Source organism: Stenella coeruleoalba, assembly GCF_951394435.1.
Source record: "Stenella coeruleoalba genome assembly, chromosome: 20".
Classification (NCBI taxonomy): domain Eukaryota; kingdom Metazoa; phylum Chordata; class Mammalia; order Artiodactyla; family Delphinidae; genus Stenella; species Stenella coeruleoalba.
Window position 1 is genome coordinate 14,991,854 of NC_137166.1, and position 14,955 is coordinate 15,006,808.

Consider the following 14,955-nt stretch of genomic DNA (forward strand, 5'->3'; position numbering starts at 1 on the left):
TAAGACAGATTAACAAGAGAAAAACAAATTTAATTACGTATGTATGGGAGTCCCAAAGATGGGAGACTCCAAGACAGGCTGTTGAGGTTTAGCTGCCATCCTGAGCTAAGGAGAAGCGGGTAGGGGTCTGGGACATCAAAGGGGAGGAAGACATTTCACAGAAGATGAGAAGAGGAAAGGTCTGGTAAACAAATGTTTGCCACACCATGCGGAGATGTGTTTCTAATGCAAGAAAAGTTATCTTTGGTAATAGCTCTCTTCCTGGTACAGGCTCCCTATCTAATTTCTTTTTGGCAATTAAGAAGGAGGTAAAAAGCTCTTCTTGGCTTCCCTGGTGGCGCAGTTGTTCAGAGTCTGCCTGCCGATGCAGGGGACACGGGTTCGTGCCGTGGTCCGGGAAGATCCCACATGCTGCGGAGCAGCTGGGCCCGTGAGCCATGGCCACTGGACCTGTGCGTTCGGAGCCTGTGCTCCGCAACGGAAGAGGCCACAACAGTGAGAGGCCCGCGTACCTCAAAAAAAAAAAAAAAAAAAGCTCTTCTTGAGTTTGTTGGGCCTTCACCATCTTTGGCACATTCTGGGGCAGCCTGCCCTGAACCCCATCATCTGTCATGCATTCTTAGGTTCCGCTCAGAGGTAAAGGATGAACCCGGCTCCTTTCCAGCATCATTTTCTTGAAACATCACCGTATTAGAAGGAAAGAGTAGAGGTGTTTTTTCAGGGTCACAAGGGTACCCAAGTTGTGACTTCAATTTTCCATATTTACCTGATCAGATGTGTTGTGAAATGACGCTTGTGGATGAGTGGTGAAGACACCTGGAATGTGAGTCCTCTTTGGGGCTTGAAGTTATTTCTACCGGAGCTTTTCCAGCATGTGTTACAGATGCAGGTCTGGTGAGCTCTGGTGGCACAGGGAGAGGCTGGCTGGTAGGTACAGGCATGACTGATACTCCCTGCTGTGTGACTCCAGGTGGTATTGAAGGAAATGGGCTGATGGAATGGCACGGGGTCTTGGACTAAAAGATTAAAATATGCAAAGGAAAAGGCTGAATATGATTATACCAAAGGATGAATAATTAAGGCAGTACTTCTAAAAGTGTTCTAGAACCCCTATGCCCTGTGAGGTAGTAACAGGCATTTCTCTCAAAAAGATCCTGTGCACTAACAGTTTTGACAAAGTGGCAAACCATAGTACCTTCTTTAAAATTCACAATTTATATTATTGGGCTCACTATCAACCATTCACTAAATTATAATTAAACATCTACTATGTGAAGCAATGTTCTGGGGAACTGAGGATACAGCAACGAACAAAACAAGCCAAGTTCTTGTCCTCACGGAGCCTCCATCTTTGTAATGGTGGCAGATACACAAATTGTACCGTGTACTGAATAAAGTAAAGGAAAAAACATAAAAAAACAAAGGTAAGCAGATGAAGAGAAAGGGTGCTCAGCTATCAGGAGAGGGCATTTTTGTTGACAGTTGGATATAGGGAGAGAGAGAGCTCTGCCAATACACTGGAGAGGGACATTTGAGGGGTGAAAAGGCCCTGAGGCCACAGCCTGCTGGCTTTGAGGAACAAGAAGCCTAGATGAGAAAAAGGGGGAATTGGGGGAGGCCAGGAAGATCCCGGGGTGGGGTGGGAGGAAGGGACGGGGGTGGAGAGAGCATGTCACGTCAGGCGATCAAGAGCAGCATGATTTTACTCTCCATGAGATGGGAAGATACTGGGGGGCTCTGAGGAGCAGCAGGATGATCTGATTGTGCTGGACCCCCTCGGACTGCTGGGTTGAGAGGGGACAGCAAGGGGCCGGGCCTGGAAGCAGGGAGATCAGGAGGAGGCACATGCACAGTGTAGGTCGGTTGCTCGGAGACGGTGCGCAGCGGTTAGGCTTCGGCACGTGAAAGGCTCTGAGAAGTCCTAAGGTCAAAAACCTTTGTCGGGCTTCCCTGGTGGCGCAGTGGTTGAGAGTCCGCCTGCCGATGCAGGGGACACGGGTTCGTGCCCCGGTCTGGGAGGATCCCACATGCCGCGGAGCGGCTGGGCCCGTGAGCCATGGCCACTGAGCCTGCGCGTCCGGAGCCTGTGCTCCGCAACGGGAGAGGCCACAACAGTGAGAGGCCCACATACCGCAAAAAAAACCAAAAAAACCTTTGTTTTCCTTCCTTCTGGCAACATTTTAGGAATGTTGGTTGTTATCTTACAGAATATCACTTGGGAAATGCTGCTTTGAGGGGTATTTATTTCACCCCTGTTCTCTTTTATGTTGCTAGAAAACTTACATTTTGCAGTTAATGTTGGATCAAATAAATATGCATCTATATTTAGACATCCACTAAAAGGTTTCTATGCAGGACACAGACGCAAGAAGGCTGAGAAGTTTCTTGAAGGTGAAAATTTTTTTTTTTTGGCCATGCTGAGTGGCTTGCGGGATTTTAATTCCCTGACCAGGGATTGAACCCGTGCCCCCTACAGTGGAAGCATGGAGCCCTAACCACTGGTCTGCCAGGAATTCCTTTGAAGGTGAAATTTATAGATTATGCAGAGGTTCTACCCTTATTTTCCTTTCACTCAGATTTCTTTCTTTTTCCCTGTTTAAAAGAATTATTTTTTTTAATTTATTTATTTATTTTGCGCGGGCCTCTCACTGTTGTGGCCTCTCCCGTTGCGAAGCACAGGCTCCAGACGCGCAGGCTCAGCGGCCATGGCTCACGGGCCCAGCCGCTCCGCGGCACGTGGGATCCTCCCGGACCGGGGCATGAACCTGCGTGCCCTGCGTCGGCAGGCGGACTCTCAACCACTGCGCCACCAGGGAAGCCCCTAAAAGAATTATTAAATTTTATTGCATTGCATATATTTTGGTAAGATGCCACAAGTCCTCTTTTGGGATGAAGCAGGGAATAAACCACCAACCAACCAACAAGTGCTAACTATACCAACATGAAAGCCAAACAGAGGCTTTCAAATTTTCTTTAATAAAGCATCCACCAAACCTGATTCTTTCCTGCACTTAAGTACTTTCCTTTCCTTCTTCAAAAATTATATCCAGAGCCCTCTACGAGACAGAGTAGAGTTCTGCCAGGACCCACCAAGAATGACAAAAAGAATAATATTCCAAGATGCGCACTGTGAAGGTCAGTACTTACCAGAGTAGCACGAGCAGGTTGGTGGCATGTGGTTGAAAGATGAGCGGCTACTATAGGAAAAAGAAAGTCAATGAAGCTCAAGGAAAAGTTTTAGGATAGAAATATTTCTATTTTACTTGGATTATTCACAGCTAAAAACAACACAAACTGTTTTATATAGGAAACCACAGTGATCATTTCCCACTGTTGATACATCTGTAGACAAGCCAGAAGACTGACTAACAGGATGGAGGATTGAAAACAGAAACTGGATTCTACAAGTCAAAACTCTGGGGTCCAGAGCTGGTTTGCCTTTCACGGTAACTATGAAGCCTTGAGCAAATGACTTAACCTCTTAGTTTTCTCATCTTGAGAAGCGGTGTAATAATACCCAACGATGTGAAAATTAAAGCAATGTATGTAGAGCTGAGTAAAACCTCACCTCAGATTAGGGTCATTAGGTTGACAGCTTGCTGAGAACAGCAAACTAACCCAGAACTTCAACCGTCGATCTGAGAAGGGGTTATGACCACTCAATAAGCCAACAGGCTGCTGAATTCAGGGTGATACAATTTCTTAGTCTTAGACAAATGCGTTTTGACAGATCTTGCCTTAAAAGATAAGGAAAAAAACAAAGAATAAAATGGAGCCTATGAATAGCACTTTAGAACCTGGGAATTGACTCCAAAGGACACAGAGGAAAGTGTAGCTCTGAAAATCATCAACAGCAAAATCCAGAAGAATATTTCAGAAAGCTGTGTAACATCCTTAATTGAAACAGTCTGGTTTATTTTGTCTGTACTGCGAAACAGAGGATCTTAAAGATAAACCAACTGAAGCTAGTATGCATAAGAATGAGATAGATTAAAAGAGAAATAAATGATAGTAGAGGATTTCAAGAAAACCAAAAATGCTACAGAAAAATTTAGATCCATGTTGGAGGTAATACAGGACAGAACTGAGGTGGAAAAGTCAAATCAGTGGTACGCAGGATAAATGTCAGGAGTTCTTTCAGAATGTACAAGAGTGATAAATAGGAAACCATCGTTTCACTTAAAAGAATGACAGGAAAGATATGGAGGCCAGGAGCCAGCAGGATAGCACATAGATAACTGGCATTGCTCAGGGACAAAACCAGAGCAAATGAGATAGAAGGGATAAGTGGGTAGAATAGAATAAAACTTTCATAGGCCAAGAAAGATGTATATATGCCCCATCACATTCTAGGCAAAATCGGTGAAAAGTAACCTAGATGCATGCTAAAAAAAGTTTCTGTAGCACAAGGATTAAAAAATTCTACAAGCAATCTGATATGGGAAAAAAAGTCTACCAGAAAAAAAAGGGGGAGTGGCTAGCCTTAATCTTTTCCACTGTGGCATTAAGCGCCAAAAGACAATGATGTCTACAGAGTTTTGAGGGGGAAGACTGTGAGGAAAGAACTGCATCACTTTCATTGTAGAGTGTTGGTTATTCTCTACTATGTCCTCTCTTCCTTCCATGAGAACATGGCAGTCCAGCTAAGGACTACGTTTCCCAGCCCTCCTTGCTTGCAGTGGTGTGGCCATGTGATCAGGTCCTGGCCAATGGGATATGAGAAGTAGTAGATGCGATTTCCAGGCTGTGCCCTTAAAAAAAAAAAAAGGATCAGTCCCCACCCCACCCCTCTCTCCTTCCCACTCGCTGGAATGTGAACATAGAGTGCAGGGTGATAAAACAGCTTTTATAGACCTGAGATGGATGCTGCAAGTTGATGATGGCAGAACAAGGAAGAGCTTGGGTCCTGTAAAATACTGATCCTTTCAGCCTTAGACCTCTTACTCAGACTGTTATGTAAAAGAGAAATGAACTTCTATTTTGTTTAAGCTACCATTTTGGCCTTTGTTACAGCAACTGATCCTACCTTTTAACTGTACACCCTGCCAACATATGCCTCACTGATGTTAAAGTAACCAGATCAGGCCCAAGATGGAGTCACTCATGCTAAGCCCCGCATCAGCAAACAGCTCTTCCAGGAATGGAAGGCCAAGGTCAACCAGTCAGTGCCTGCCTGCCCAGTACAAGTTACATAACCCAGCTCCATCACTTCCTTTGCTCCTTATAAGAGAAGTAAACTTGCATTAACCACTTAGTAAATGCTCAGTATAACCTCCTTGCTCCTGCTCATCTCTGTCTATAAAAATCTCTCCCCTTGTACAGCTCTTAAGAGATCCTTTCTGTCTGCTAGAGTGGATGTTGCCCAACTCATGAGTCACTGAATAAAAGCTTATTAGATCAGTAAATTGTCTGGGGAAAGTTTTCCTTTAACATTAGGAAGGGACAAGAAAGACCCCTTTTGATTATTCACAAGCTCCCAAAATATTTCCACCAATAGATCTTTCTTGAAAAAAAACAACTGGAATAGAGATGAAACGAAATTAAGAACTCGGAAGTGGGAAGTTATGGTACAAAGTGGTTGGTGATAAATACGAAACCAGTTAAAACAGAAATAAATTCTAAATTATTGTTGGAAATCTGGCTTTGATAAAAGCGTGAAAAAAGTATTCTTAAGTTGTATAGTATAAAAATAATTATTTACTATAACAATAACCTGAATAAAACCCACAGAATATCCTAACAAGATCTAGTGAGTGAGGGTGGGGAGGTGAAAAAACTAACCTGTGCTATAATTCTATAACCAGATGAGGGGATTTCAAGAGAGACTGTTTCATTCCTGAGCCCGACAACTAGAAAAACATAAGTATAAGAATGTGTTTAGGGCTTCCTTGGTGGCGCAGTGGTTGAGAGTCTGCCTGCCGATGCAGGGGACACGGGTTCGTACCCCAGTCCGGGAAGATCCCACATGCCGCGGAGTGGCTGGGCCCGTGAGCCATGACCGCTGAGCCTGCGCGTCCGGAGCCTGTGCTCTGCAACGGGAGAGGCCACAACAGTGAGAGGCCAGCGTACCGCAAAAAAAAAAAAAAAAAAGAAAAGAATGTGTTTAAAAAACTTCTTGATGGTAAATAATTAACACAAGACTACTGAAGAACAAAATTTCAACAAAAGACAAAAGCAAGGAAGCGTTAGAACCAGAAAGCACAGAACAAGGCAAGGAATGACATGTTATTAAAATAAAGTTGAATATGATAAACTCTACTATAAAAATATTCTCAGTGAGTGAAATAATTAGATGCATTTACATGAAATTTAGTAGGCACACACCCAAAGCAAAGTGACACAAAATTTTTTAAAGGACCCCACATACATAAATATAAGGTGACCTCCTTTCTCAATGAGATTTTTTAAAAGTTATTTTTGAGCAAATTTGACTATATAAACTTGAAGGATGTATGTGAAACAAATGTCTACTTATTTAATTCAGTAATTTAGTTTTACAAAGGCATAATTAAAATCACGTTATACAAAGTAGTATATTAATTTAGAAGCTTTGCTCTTCTGAAACTCAATTTCATGACATAGCTTTATTCAAACTTTTCCAATGCATCTTCAACATCACTGCTTTCATTATAACCAGAAGAAATTTCAGAATTATTTAGGTTTTCCAAAATATCTCATCTTTACTTCCGTCTAATTCTATCACTATCTTTTTTCCCAACTCACAAGTACTCATTTACGAAGTATTCAGAAAAGCTGATTTTTACATTTGTTCTTTAGATACATATTCTCTCTAGATGAGAGAATGTCTCTGCAACAATCACACTTTCTAACTTGCTTTTTTAAAGGATACTTAGGGGCTTGTTGACAAGGACACCCAACCCTTGAAGTTGTGCGCTGCCACCCCTAAGAATATCACTAGATCCACCTTTATTTTTATTATTTTTATTTTTTTAAAGAGTTTTTTAAAAATTTATTTATTTTATTTATTTTTGGCTGCGTTGGGTCTTCGTTGCTGCGTGCAGGCTTTTCTCTAGTTTCAGCGAGCGGGGGCTATTCTTCATTGCGGTGCGCGGGCTTCTCATTGCTGTGGCTTCTCCTGTTGCGGAGCACGGGCTCTAGGTGCGTGGGCTCAGTAGTTGTGGCACGTGGTGTCAGTAGTTGTGGTTCGCGGGCTCTAGAGCACAGGCTCAGTAGTTGTGGCGCGTGGGCTTAGTTGCTCCACAGCATGTGGGATCTTCCTGGACCAGGGCTCGAACCCGTGTCCCCTGCACTGGCAGGTGGATTCTCAACCACTGCATCACCAAGGAAACCCTAGATCCACTTTAAATTTGTCTCTTTTTTCACCCATTCTGTCAGGTGATCTCTATAATTAGCCAACATTGATATTGATTGAGGTCATTTCATACTCATGCATTTTCCCCAAATAGTATGTTTTTCAAAATTGTTTTTTAAAAAAGGGAGAATACCACGATATGAAAGACTTTGCAAGGGCTTTAACACGACTCTTTTTTGATGGAAACTTTTGTGGGAAAAAAACTTTTCTTAGGGCTTCCCTGGTGGAACAGTGGTTAAGAATCTGCCTGCCACTGCAGGGGACATGGGTTCAAGCCCTGGTCCAGGAAGATCCCACATGCTGCGGAGCAACTAAGCCCGGGCGCCACAACTACTGAGCCTGCACTCTACAGGCTGCGAGCCACAACTACTGAGCCCACGTGCCACAACTACTGAAGCCCGCACGCCTAGAGCCTATGCTCTGCAATAAGGGAAGCCACTGCAATGAGAAGCCAGTACACCGCAACAAAGAATAGCCCCCGCTCGTCACAACTAGAGAAAGCCCACGCACAGCACGATGACCCAACACAGCCAAAAATAAAAACAAATAAATTTAAAAAATGAAAGCAAACACTGCAATATTCAGATCAGACAAAATAGAATGTAAAGAATATTTACTGAGTACCCGTGATGTGGACACATTTCGGCATTAATTAAGTCTTGTGCATCCCTTAAGGGTGGAATTGATTTCACTACACATTACCTGAGGTCATTTTGTTTCTCGGTATTGTGACTTCTCTTTTCGTCCTTTTGGGTTTCCTATGTGAATGAGAATTATTCCCATTTCTTTCATAACTGGCATCTTGGTCTGAAAAGGCATCTATTTGGAGGCCAATGCAAAAGTTAGCTTATAGGATAAAACGCTAGGTGGAAGTCTATAAAATAATCAGTACACACACATATGATAATTAAAACATATGTTAAACAAATTAAAGATAACTATCCAGTTGTTTTTAAAAAGAACAACAACGTAGGAGTTCTGAAGTAGGTCTTCTGCTCTGGAGCACAGTCACAACATCTCAGAATTAGGTCCACCAATTGGGTCAACAGTGAGAAGACAGAGAATTCAGTTTACTTTAGGAAATTACATTCTAAGCATAAGATTCTCCTTTGTATTCGATAATCCTTATTGGTAGAGATTAAAGAGTTCAGAAGGTGGGCAACAGCATTCTTGAAGGTGCCTCTCTGTGTATATTTGCTGTTTCTTATCACGCTGCTGAACGTGGCTGGAGAAATCATACAACCCCGTTGACTACGTCTCAGCTTAAATTCAGGATCATGAACCACGAGGGGCCTGCGTTCACCCTGCCTGGTTATCGAAGTATTTCCCTAGTCCATTCTCACTTCCACTCTCCTGGGTGGCCCTTTCCCACTTCCTCCTCATTCTCTCCCCTCAATCTTGCCATGTCTTTATTGTAAAACCTGAGTTGTTTATCCTGTAAAGCTTCCCAGTTCTGGATTTTGATGACTGTATTCCCATGGTGCCATCTCACATGCTCTCAGTTCTGACTTTTTATAAACTGGTTGGCTTTAGAGGCTTAATCAGATTCAAGTTCTACTTTCTATAAGAATGCTTAGTAGGTGGTGTCAAGTACTTCCATCAGGAGTCACATAATGTCTGTGTGATAACTAATAACTATTAGTCTGGCAGCCATTGGTGACTATTCCCTAGATCCATTTTTTCATTAGGGATTGTGGGAACTTGTGTTTCATATATTATTACAAACTATTGAATTTATAAATATCAAAACATCATGCACGTACTACTTAAACAAGAGCTATAACACACTAACAACAAAACCAAAGTCAAAGCTACATTATTCAGAAGTAGTAGCAAGTATGTAATTTGACCTAATGATATGCTGGTGCTTCTCCTAAAGCAGAGTGTTTCAAAGGATGTGCAACACTGCGACCTTAGCCAGAATGGCAGATAGGTCTAAAAATATGTTTCACATGTCCCTAGGATAGATCTCCATTTATCAATGGTTGTCATATCATCCTATGATCGTTAGTTTGAAGTAATGAGTTTATAATATTACTTTACTTTACCAATGGCATGGAAGTATTTCAAAGCTTTCACAACCAGTACAGCTGTCTTGGCACTTACAAGAGGAATATTAACCCTATTACAACACCACTTTTAACACAGACTGTTACTTTTTATTCCAACTTGTTTACTGTTCCAATTTCTTAATGCTCTTACATGTGAGCTTTAAGTGTTTTTATTTTTAAAGTAAATGAAAAATGAGTTCAACTATTCAAATGTTGAAAAAGTCAGTAAGTATCTTAAGTAATATTGTACAATAATATGAAGCATCAGACTTCTTTTTTGAACGTTAAGTATTTGAACATTTACAAATCTCCTACCGGCATGCTATTTTGGAAGAGGCATTTTTTAAATTCATAGTAAGATGTATAAACACTGATATTAATGGTTAATACCAATACTGGATCTCCAAAAGCGTTTTCACCTTTGACATGAATGTGAAGCTATCTAGAAGCAGAAGGTAAACTTTGAACAAAAAATTGAAACTGCACAATAACGTTAACAGTAATAATTGCTATAGTATGCCGTGAATTGTTCTAATACCTTATTTGTATTGTCTTAATTAATCCTCATAACCATCCTTTGAAGGACACTGGGCTGCATGGAGGTTAAGCTGCTTGCCCAGGGTCGCAGAAACAAGATGGGAACCCAGGAAGCCCGACTCCACAGCTCCAGCTCTTCACTGCAGTGACCTACTTCCTCTCATTATCGGAACATAGACTCAGAACTTACAGAACTGGCTTGGGTAAATCGAACAGAATTCTTTTTGTCCAAGATTTTCTTCTGCACAAACTTTCTATGTTCTACAGCAGAAATCTCTTGCCAGTACGTGAAAAATAATACTGGGAAATGCATCTTCACTCTAAAACCAAGAGTAACTGAGAAAGTCTAAAAGCTCAGCTCTTGGAGAGTGAAAAATGGATGGACAATCAACCCTATTTAGACTACATTAGGGGTTGTTTTTCCAATCCTGGAGATGGGTCTGGCGAAATAAACTCCTGTGATGATGAGAAAAGCGCACAGTTGTAAGATAGCTGCCCGTTCTAGGGATGCAGTTTGTAAGAACGAAACACTCGGGCACTTGACTTGTGCAGCGATTATGCTCACAGCCTTGGCCTCATTAACAATAGCATGCTTACAGCAGAAACTAACACAACTTTGTAAAGCCACTATACTCCGATACAAATTAATTTTTAAAAATAGCATGCACGTTATCATGGCAAAAGGGACAAAGATATCACAAAGAGCTTGACGAAGGAGAGGTTTGAAGCTCGAAATATATTAATTCGCAATACTGGGTCCTTTCAATAGCCAGTATTTGAGGAAGGTGATCTTTTTTTTTTCTTGTAATAGAGAAATATTGCAATGTATTCTGTTCTATGAAGCATCCAGAGCTGCTGTATATTTTATTAAGAATGTATTTGTGATTTTTTTAAAAAAAGTGCAACAAAATTTTTACCTAAACAGTCTGAGACATCATTGAGAATTCTCAGAATTCTCTGTCAATTCACTGAGCTATGAACAAATGCTTTGTGACTACTGCATGAAGTACGTTAATTGAAAAAAAAAATCCCAACTACGCACACCCCCTGCTTAATTCTCACCTCCTACCTCTGAAGAAGCAAACCTCTAAATGATAACAAGCTCCCCTCTATTCCACTGTATTCTGTGTTCCTCCTTTGTTTCCTGTTCTTCCCCCTAAAGCCCAAATGCTAAAAGGACTGGAGGGGTACATGTGGTTAATGGGGTTTATCAGTACACTTTCTCCCACAGCCCACCAAGTCAGGAAGTGAAGGGAACGTCAAGGAATGGCTCTGCCCAACTACCAGAGGGGCTGCAGGAGGAAGCCTCTCCCGTCCATCACTCACAGACTCTTTACCTACTGCTCTCACTCGTTCTCCTTGTTTACAATCAGTTTGTGACAATTAGGTCTTTAGCAGCATGTGGTCTCATCACTTAACAGCCTGGCAAATGAACTAATGCCCCAGTGAGCACAAGTCCACTTTTGACGAGATCCGACTGGGGTTTCAGAACAGGTAAATGCAGGTGGGCGTGGGGGCCCAGTGGGCTGTGACATCTGTTGCAGGGAGACCAGACCCAGATAAGGCTCGTACTCAAAAGTCGAACATTTAGAAAAATATAACTATGAAGACCAAATCCTGCTAGCTTCCAATAGATGGAAATTTAGGATTGCCCCCCAACAAATTATAGATTATTTTTTCATATTATGCATTATCACAAGGCTTAGTATTAATTTACCTAGACTTCAATGAAGATGATGATATAATAATGCCTTGGATTCTTCTCTAAGACCACAGGATTATGGCGCATAATTTTGAAAATATCTGTGTAAGAAAGACAAGAGGCAAATAATTTCTCTCCAGGGTTCTGTTAGGAAACGTGGGGCAGAGAACGATAAAGAGATATTTACCAGGAAAAAAAAGTGACCGTAAAAGGATTCCCATTTCAGAATCTCGCGTGACACTTTTAGTGAAATAGCAGGTAAGTTAACTTTAGAGAGGCTCTGAGAAAAATCTCATCATTTTTCTGACACAGACAAACCAAGGCTGGAGCACAAAAGTGGAGATGTTTCAGAGGAATGATGGTAACAAAGTGAAGTGATTGCTTTTTCTGTATACAAAAGGGGAAAGATTTAATTTTTGTTCCTTCTCTTGTCTCAGAGTAAAAGTAAGGAAGTTTCCTTCATAAACACTAAACCTCAGAGCCTTACCTGGGTTGTTTTTTTCTTGATGTTTTCCCAGCAGCGTTAAATTTTCCCCAACCTACCACTTCTTTCCTTCTTCCAGAAAGTCCCGGAGGAGGTCTTGAACCTCCTGGTTCCAAGTGCAAGCAGGGTGTCCTCTCTGAGCACGACAGTAATCTTCTGCTTCCTGAAAGCTGCAATGAAACCTGTTAAGCTGATAACAATTATGTTCTCCATGTTGCTCTGGGCTATCCAGCTCATTTCCTAGAACGATACCTGTTGTGCTGTATAACCAAAGCCAGGTTCTTCCTTTGAAGAACATTTTCTCTGTGCACTGTGCACATGAAAAGTGTAGAGGCTCACACAGCTACTGAAGCCCGCGCGCCTAGAGCCAGTGCTCCGCGAGAGAAGCCGCTGCAATGAGAAACCTGCGCACCGCAAAGAAGAGTAGCCCCTGCTCGCCGCAACTAGACAAAGCCCACGCGCAGCAACGAAGACCCAACGCAGCCAAAAATAAAAAATAAATAAAATAAATTTAAAAAAACGTGTTGGGGCTCAGCAGCTGCCTGGTCCTTTAAATACATTCTTGGTGGGTTTATCTTATTACTATTATTCTTTTAGAAATTGGTAATAATTTGTCAAGGAGACAAAAGGTTTTGTTTTAAGGACCCAGGTGGAGCTCCTATAAGCTGAAAACAAATGCCAGAGATCAATAAAGCAATGGGCCTTCATAGCTAGGGCAGCACCACCTGTGTCTACACAACTGGCTCTACCTTTAACTTTATAATAGATCTTTATTTGCTAAGTCTAAGCTGTAAGGGGATAGAGGATGATGAATATCTAAGTCAGTGTTGCTAAAAATTTAGTAATGTATTTTTTTTAAAGAAAACCATTCTTGCAGACCCCTACGATGGATTTAAATTATTGTATTGTTTCTTAAATATATTTATACACAAAACTAGGCGTAATCTCTCTCCTAAAGCTCTTACATAATCATAAAAGCCAAAGAATAAATATTTGATGAAAGAATGAATAGAAATTAAATATAAACAAAACTGAAAACCAATGCAATTCAAATTTTGCCAAACTAAATAGCCACTTAGCAGATGAACACAGCTCTGGCCTATGACTGCACAGGTTCTTTTGATTTTGTCATTCACGTTACTTCGTACTGTAGGGGAAGAATCAATTCTCTCACCACTTTTCTTTAATTTGCTGAAAAACCTTTGTCCAGGGCTTCCCTGGTGGCGCAGTGGTTAAGAATCCGCCTGCCAGTGTAGGGGAAATGGGTTCGAGCCTTGGTCCGGGAATATCCCACATGCCGCGAAGCAACTAAGCCCGTGCACCACAACTACTGAGCCTGCGCTCTAGAGCTCACGAGCCACAACTACTGAAACCTGCGCGCCTAGAGTTCGTGCTCCGCAACAAGAGAAGCCACCGCAATGAGAAGACCGTGCACCACAACGAAGAGTAGCCCCCGCTCACGGCAACTAGAGAAAGCCCGCATGCAGCAATGAAGACCCAACGTAGCCAAAAATAAATAAATAAAATAAATAAATAACCTTTGTTCATAGAGCATGTCATTTGATCTTCACCCGTAGCACATCCATCATCTATGTATTTTAGCCAGTTCTCTTTCTTGGCACCAAAATGAGATCACAAATACAAATAAATGTGGGCAGTGAAATTGCCTGGCAGCTTTCAGGGTTCAGTTGGTTATCCAAATGGTCCAAATGATGCTTACATTACTTTAAAAAATCACTGTGGAAGTGGACACCAAAATCAAAAATTCTCTGAAGTGTAAACCCCAAGAACACATCCCTCAGTTTGAAAACCAATGCAATAATCAAACGACTGGTACGATGAAATATAGTATCGTCCCTACTTTCAAACATTTTAGTCTAATTAGGGGAGAAAAGACATAACACGTGTAGTTAATAAAGTTCCACTACAGAGGTATAGCTTAAATCTGTGAAGGTTCAGATGAAGATGTATTTCCAGCACTTGAACATATAAGGGTGTCCATGTCTAGGAAGATGGAACAGGCATCTTGGCAGAAGCGTCCACGAGAGTAAATGCATGGAGGTGAGACGGTGGAAGGCATTTATACAGAGAAAGAAATAATGCTCTCTTTGTGGGGGGGGGGGGGGTAGAGGGACAGTAGTGGGAACTGCAAGTAGAAAACTGAATTGTTTCAAACGCCAAGAAAATTAGAGTTTGCAATTTGGGGGGAAGATTTCTGAGCAGAGGAGTCCAAGTCTGGGCTGCAATGGAACAGTTTGGGTGCAGGACACTTTCACTTTTCGAAGTTCACAGTCTTAATTTCCCAATATCCTTACAAACATACATACGTTTTAGGCATTTTAAAAAAGTGAAACCTGATGCTCAAGAAATCTTCTTTTAAAGTCAACTCAGGTATCTTACACAGCACTGTAAATCATTTCAACCCTTTTTAGTGCCCGGTATATACTCAATCCATGCTTTATCTAAAGCACAAACACTATCAATAGCATGTTTAACTTAAATGACAAAAAAACTGGTGCGTGTAGCTTAGAATCGAAGAATCAACATACAGTTAGTCTTCTCTCCAGATTGCAGGATGCAGGAAAGCTCTGCTAAGCAACCCAACCAGATTCGGCTGAGCCTCCGCAAAGCGCAGCGAAGACGCCAGAAGGTGGGCGGGAACGCTGAGATCGCGCCCGCGCGTGAGCGCTCAATCAGACTCTCGGACGGGAGCGGGGCTTTTCCCTCCGCGGAGGGGGCCCCGCCCCACCCTCTTGCCCAGCGATTGGCGAGTCGGCAGCTGGAGGGGCGGAGACTAGAGAAGTCACCGCCATCTGCTCCAATGGAAACGAGACAGAGGCGGGCCCAG

The 14,955-nt window shown here is 42.0% G+C and overlaps 1 protein-coding gene across 1 annotated transcript in view; it reads right to left on the bottom strand.

Moving 5' to 3' along the window:
• PKD1L3 (polycystin 1 like 3, transient receptor potential channel interacting) overlaps window positions 1-14,657 on the bottom strand; it is a 60,575-nt gene extending 45,918 nt beyond the window's left edge. Inside the window, 7 exon segments of the mRNA XM_079907891.1 lie at window positions 773-1,016; window positions 3,148-3,197; window positions 8,036-8,152; window positions 11,340-11,355; window positions 11,359-11,398; window positions 11,987-12,162; window positions 12,166-14,657. Coding sequence (XP_079764017.1) covers window positions 773-1,016; window positions 3,148-3,197; window positions 8,036-8,152; window positions 11,340-11,355; window positions 11,359-11,398; window positions 11,987-12,162; window positions 12,166-12,405 — 883 coding nt within the window. The 5' untranslated portion in view covers window positions 12,406-14,657.
• Between the last annotated feature and the right edge of the window lie 298 nt (window positions 14,658-14,955).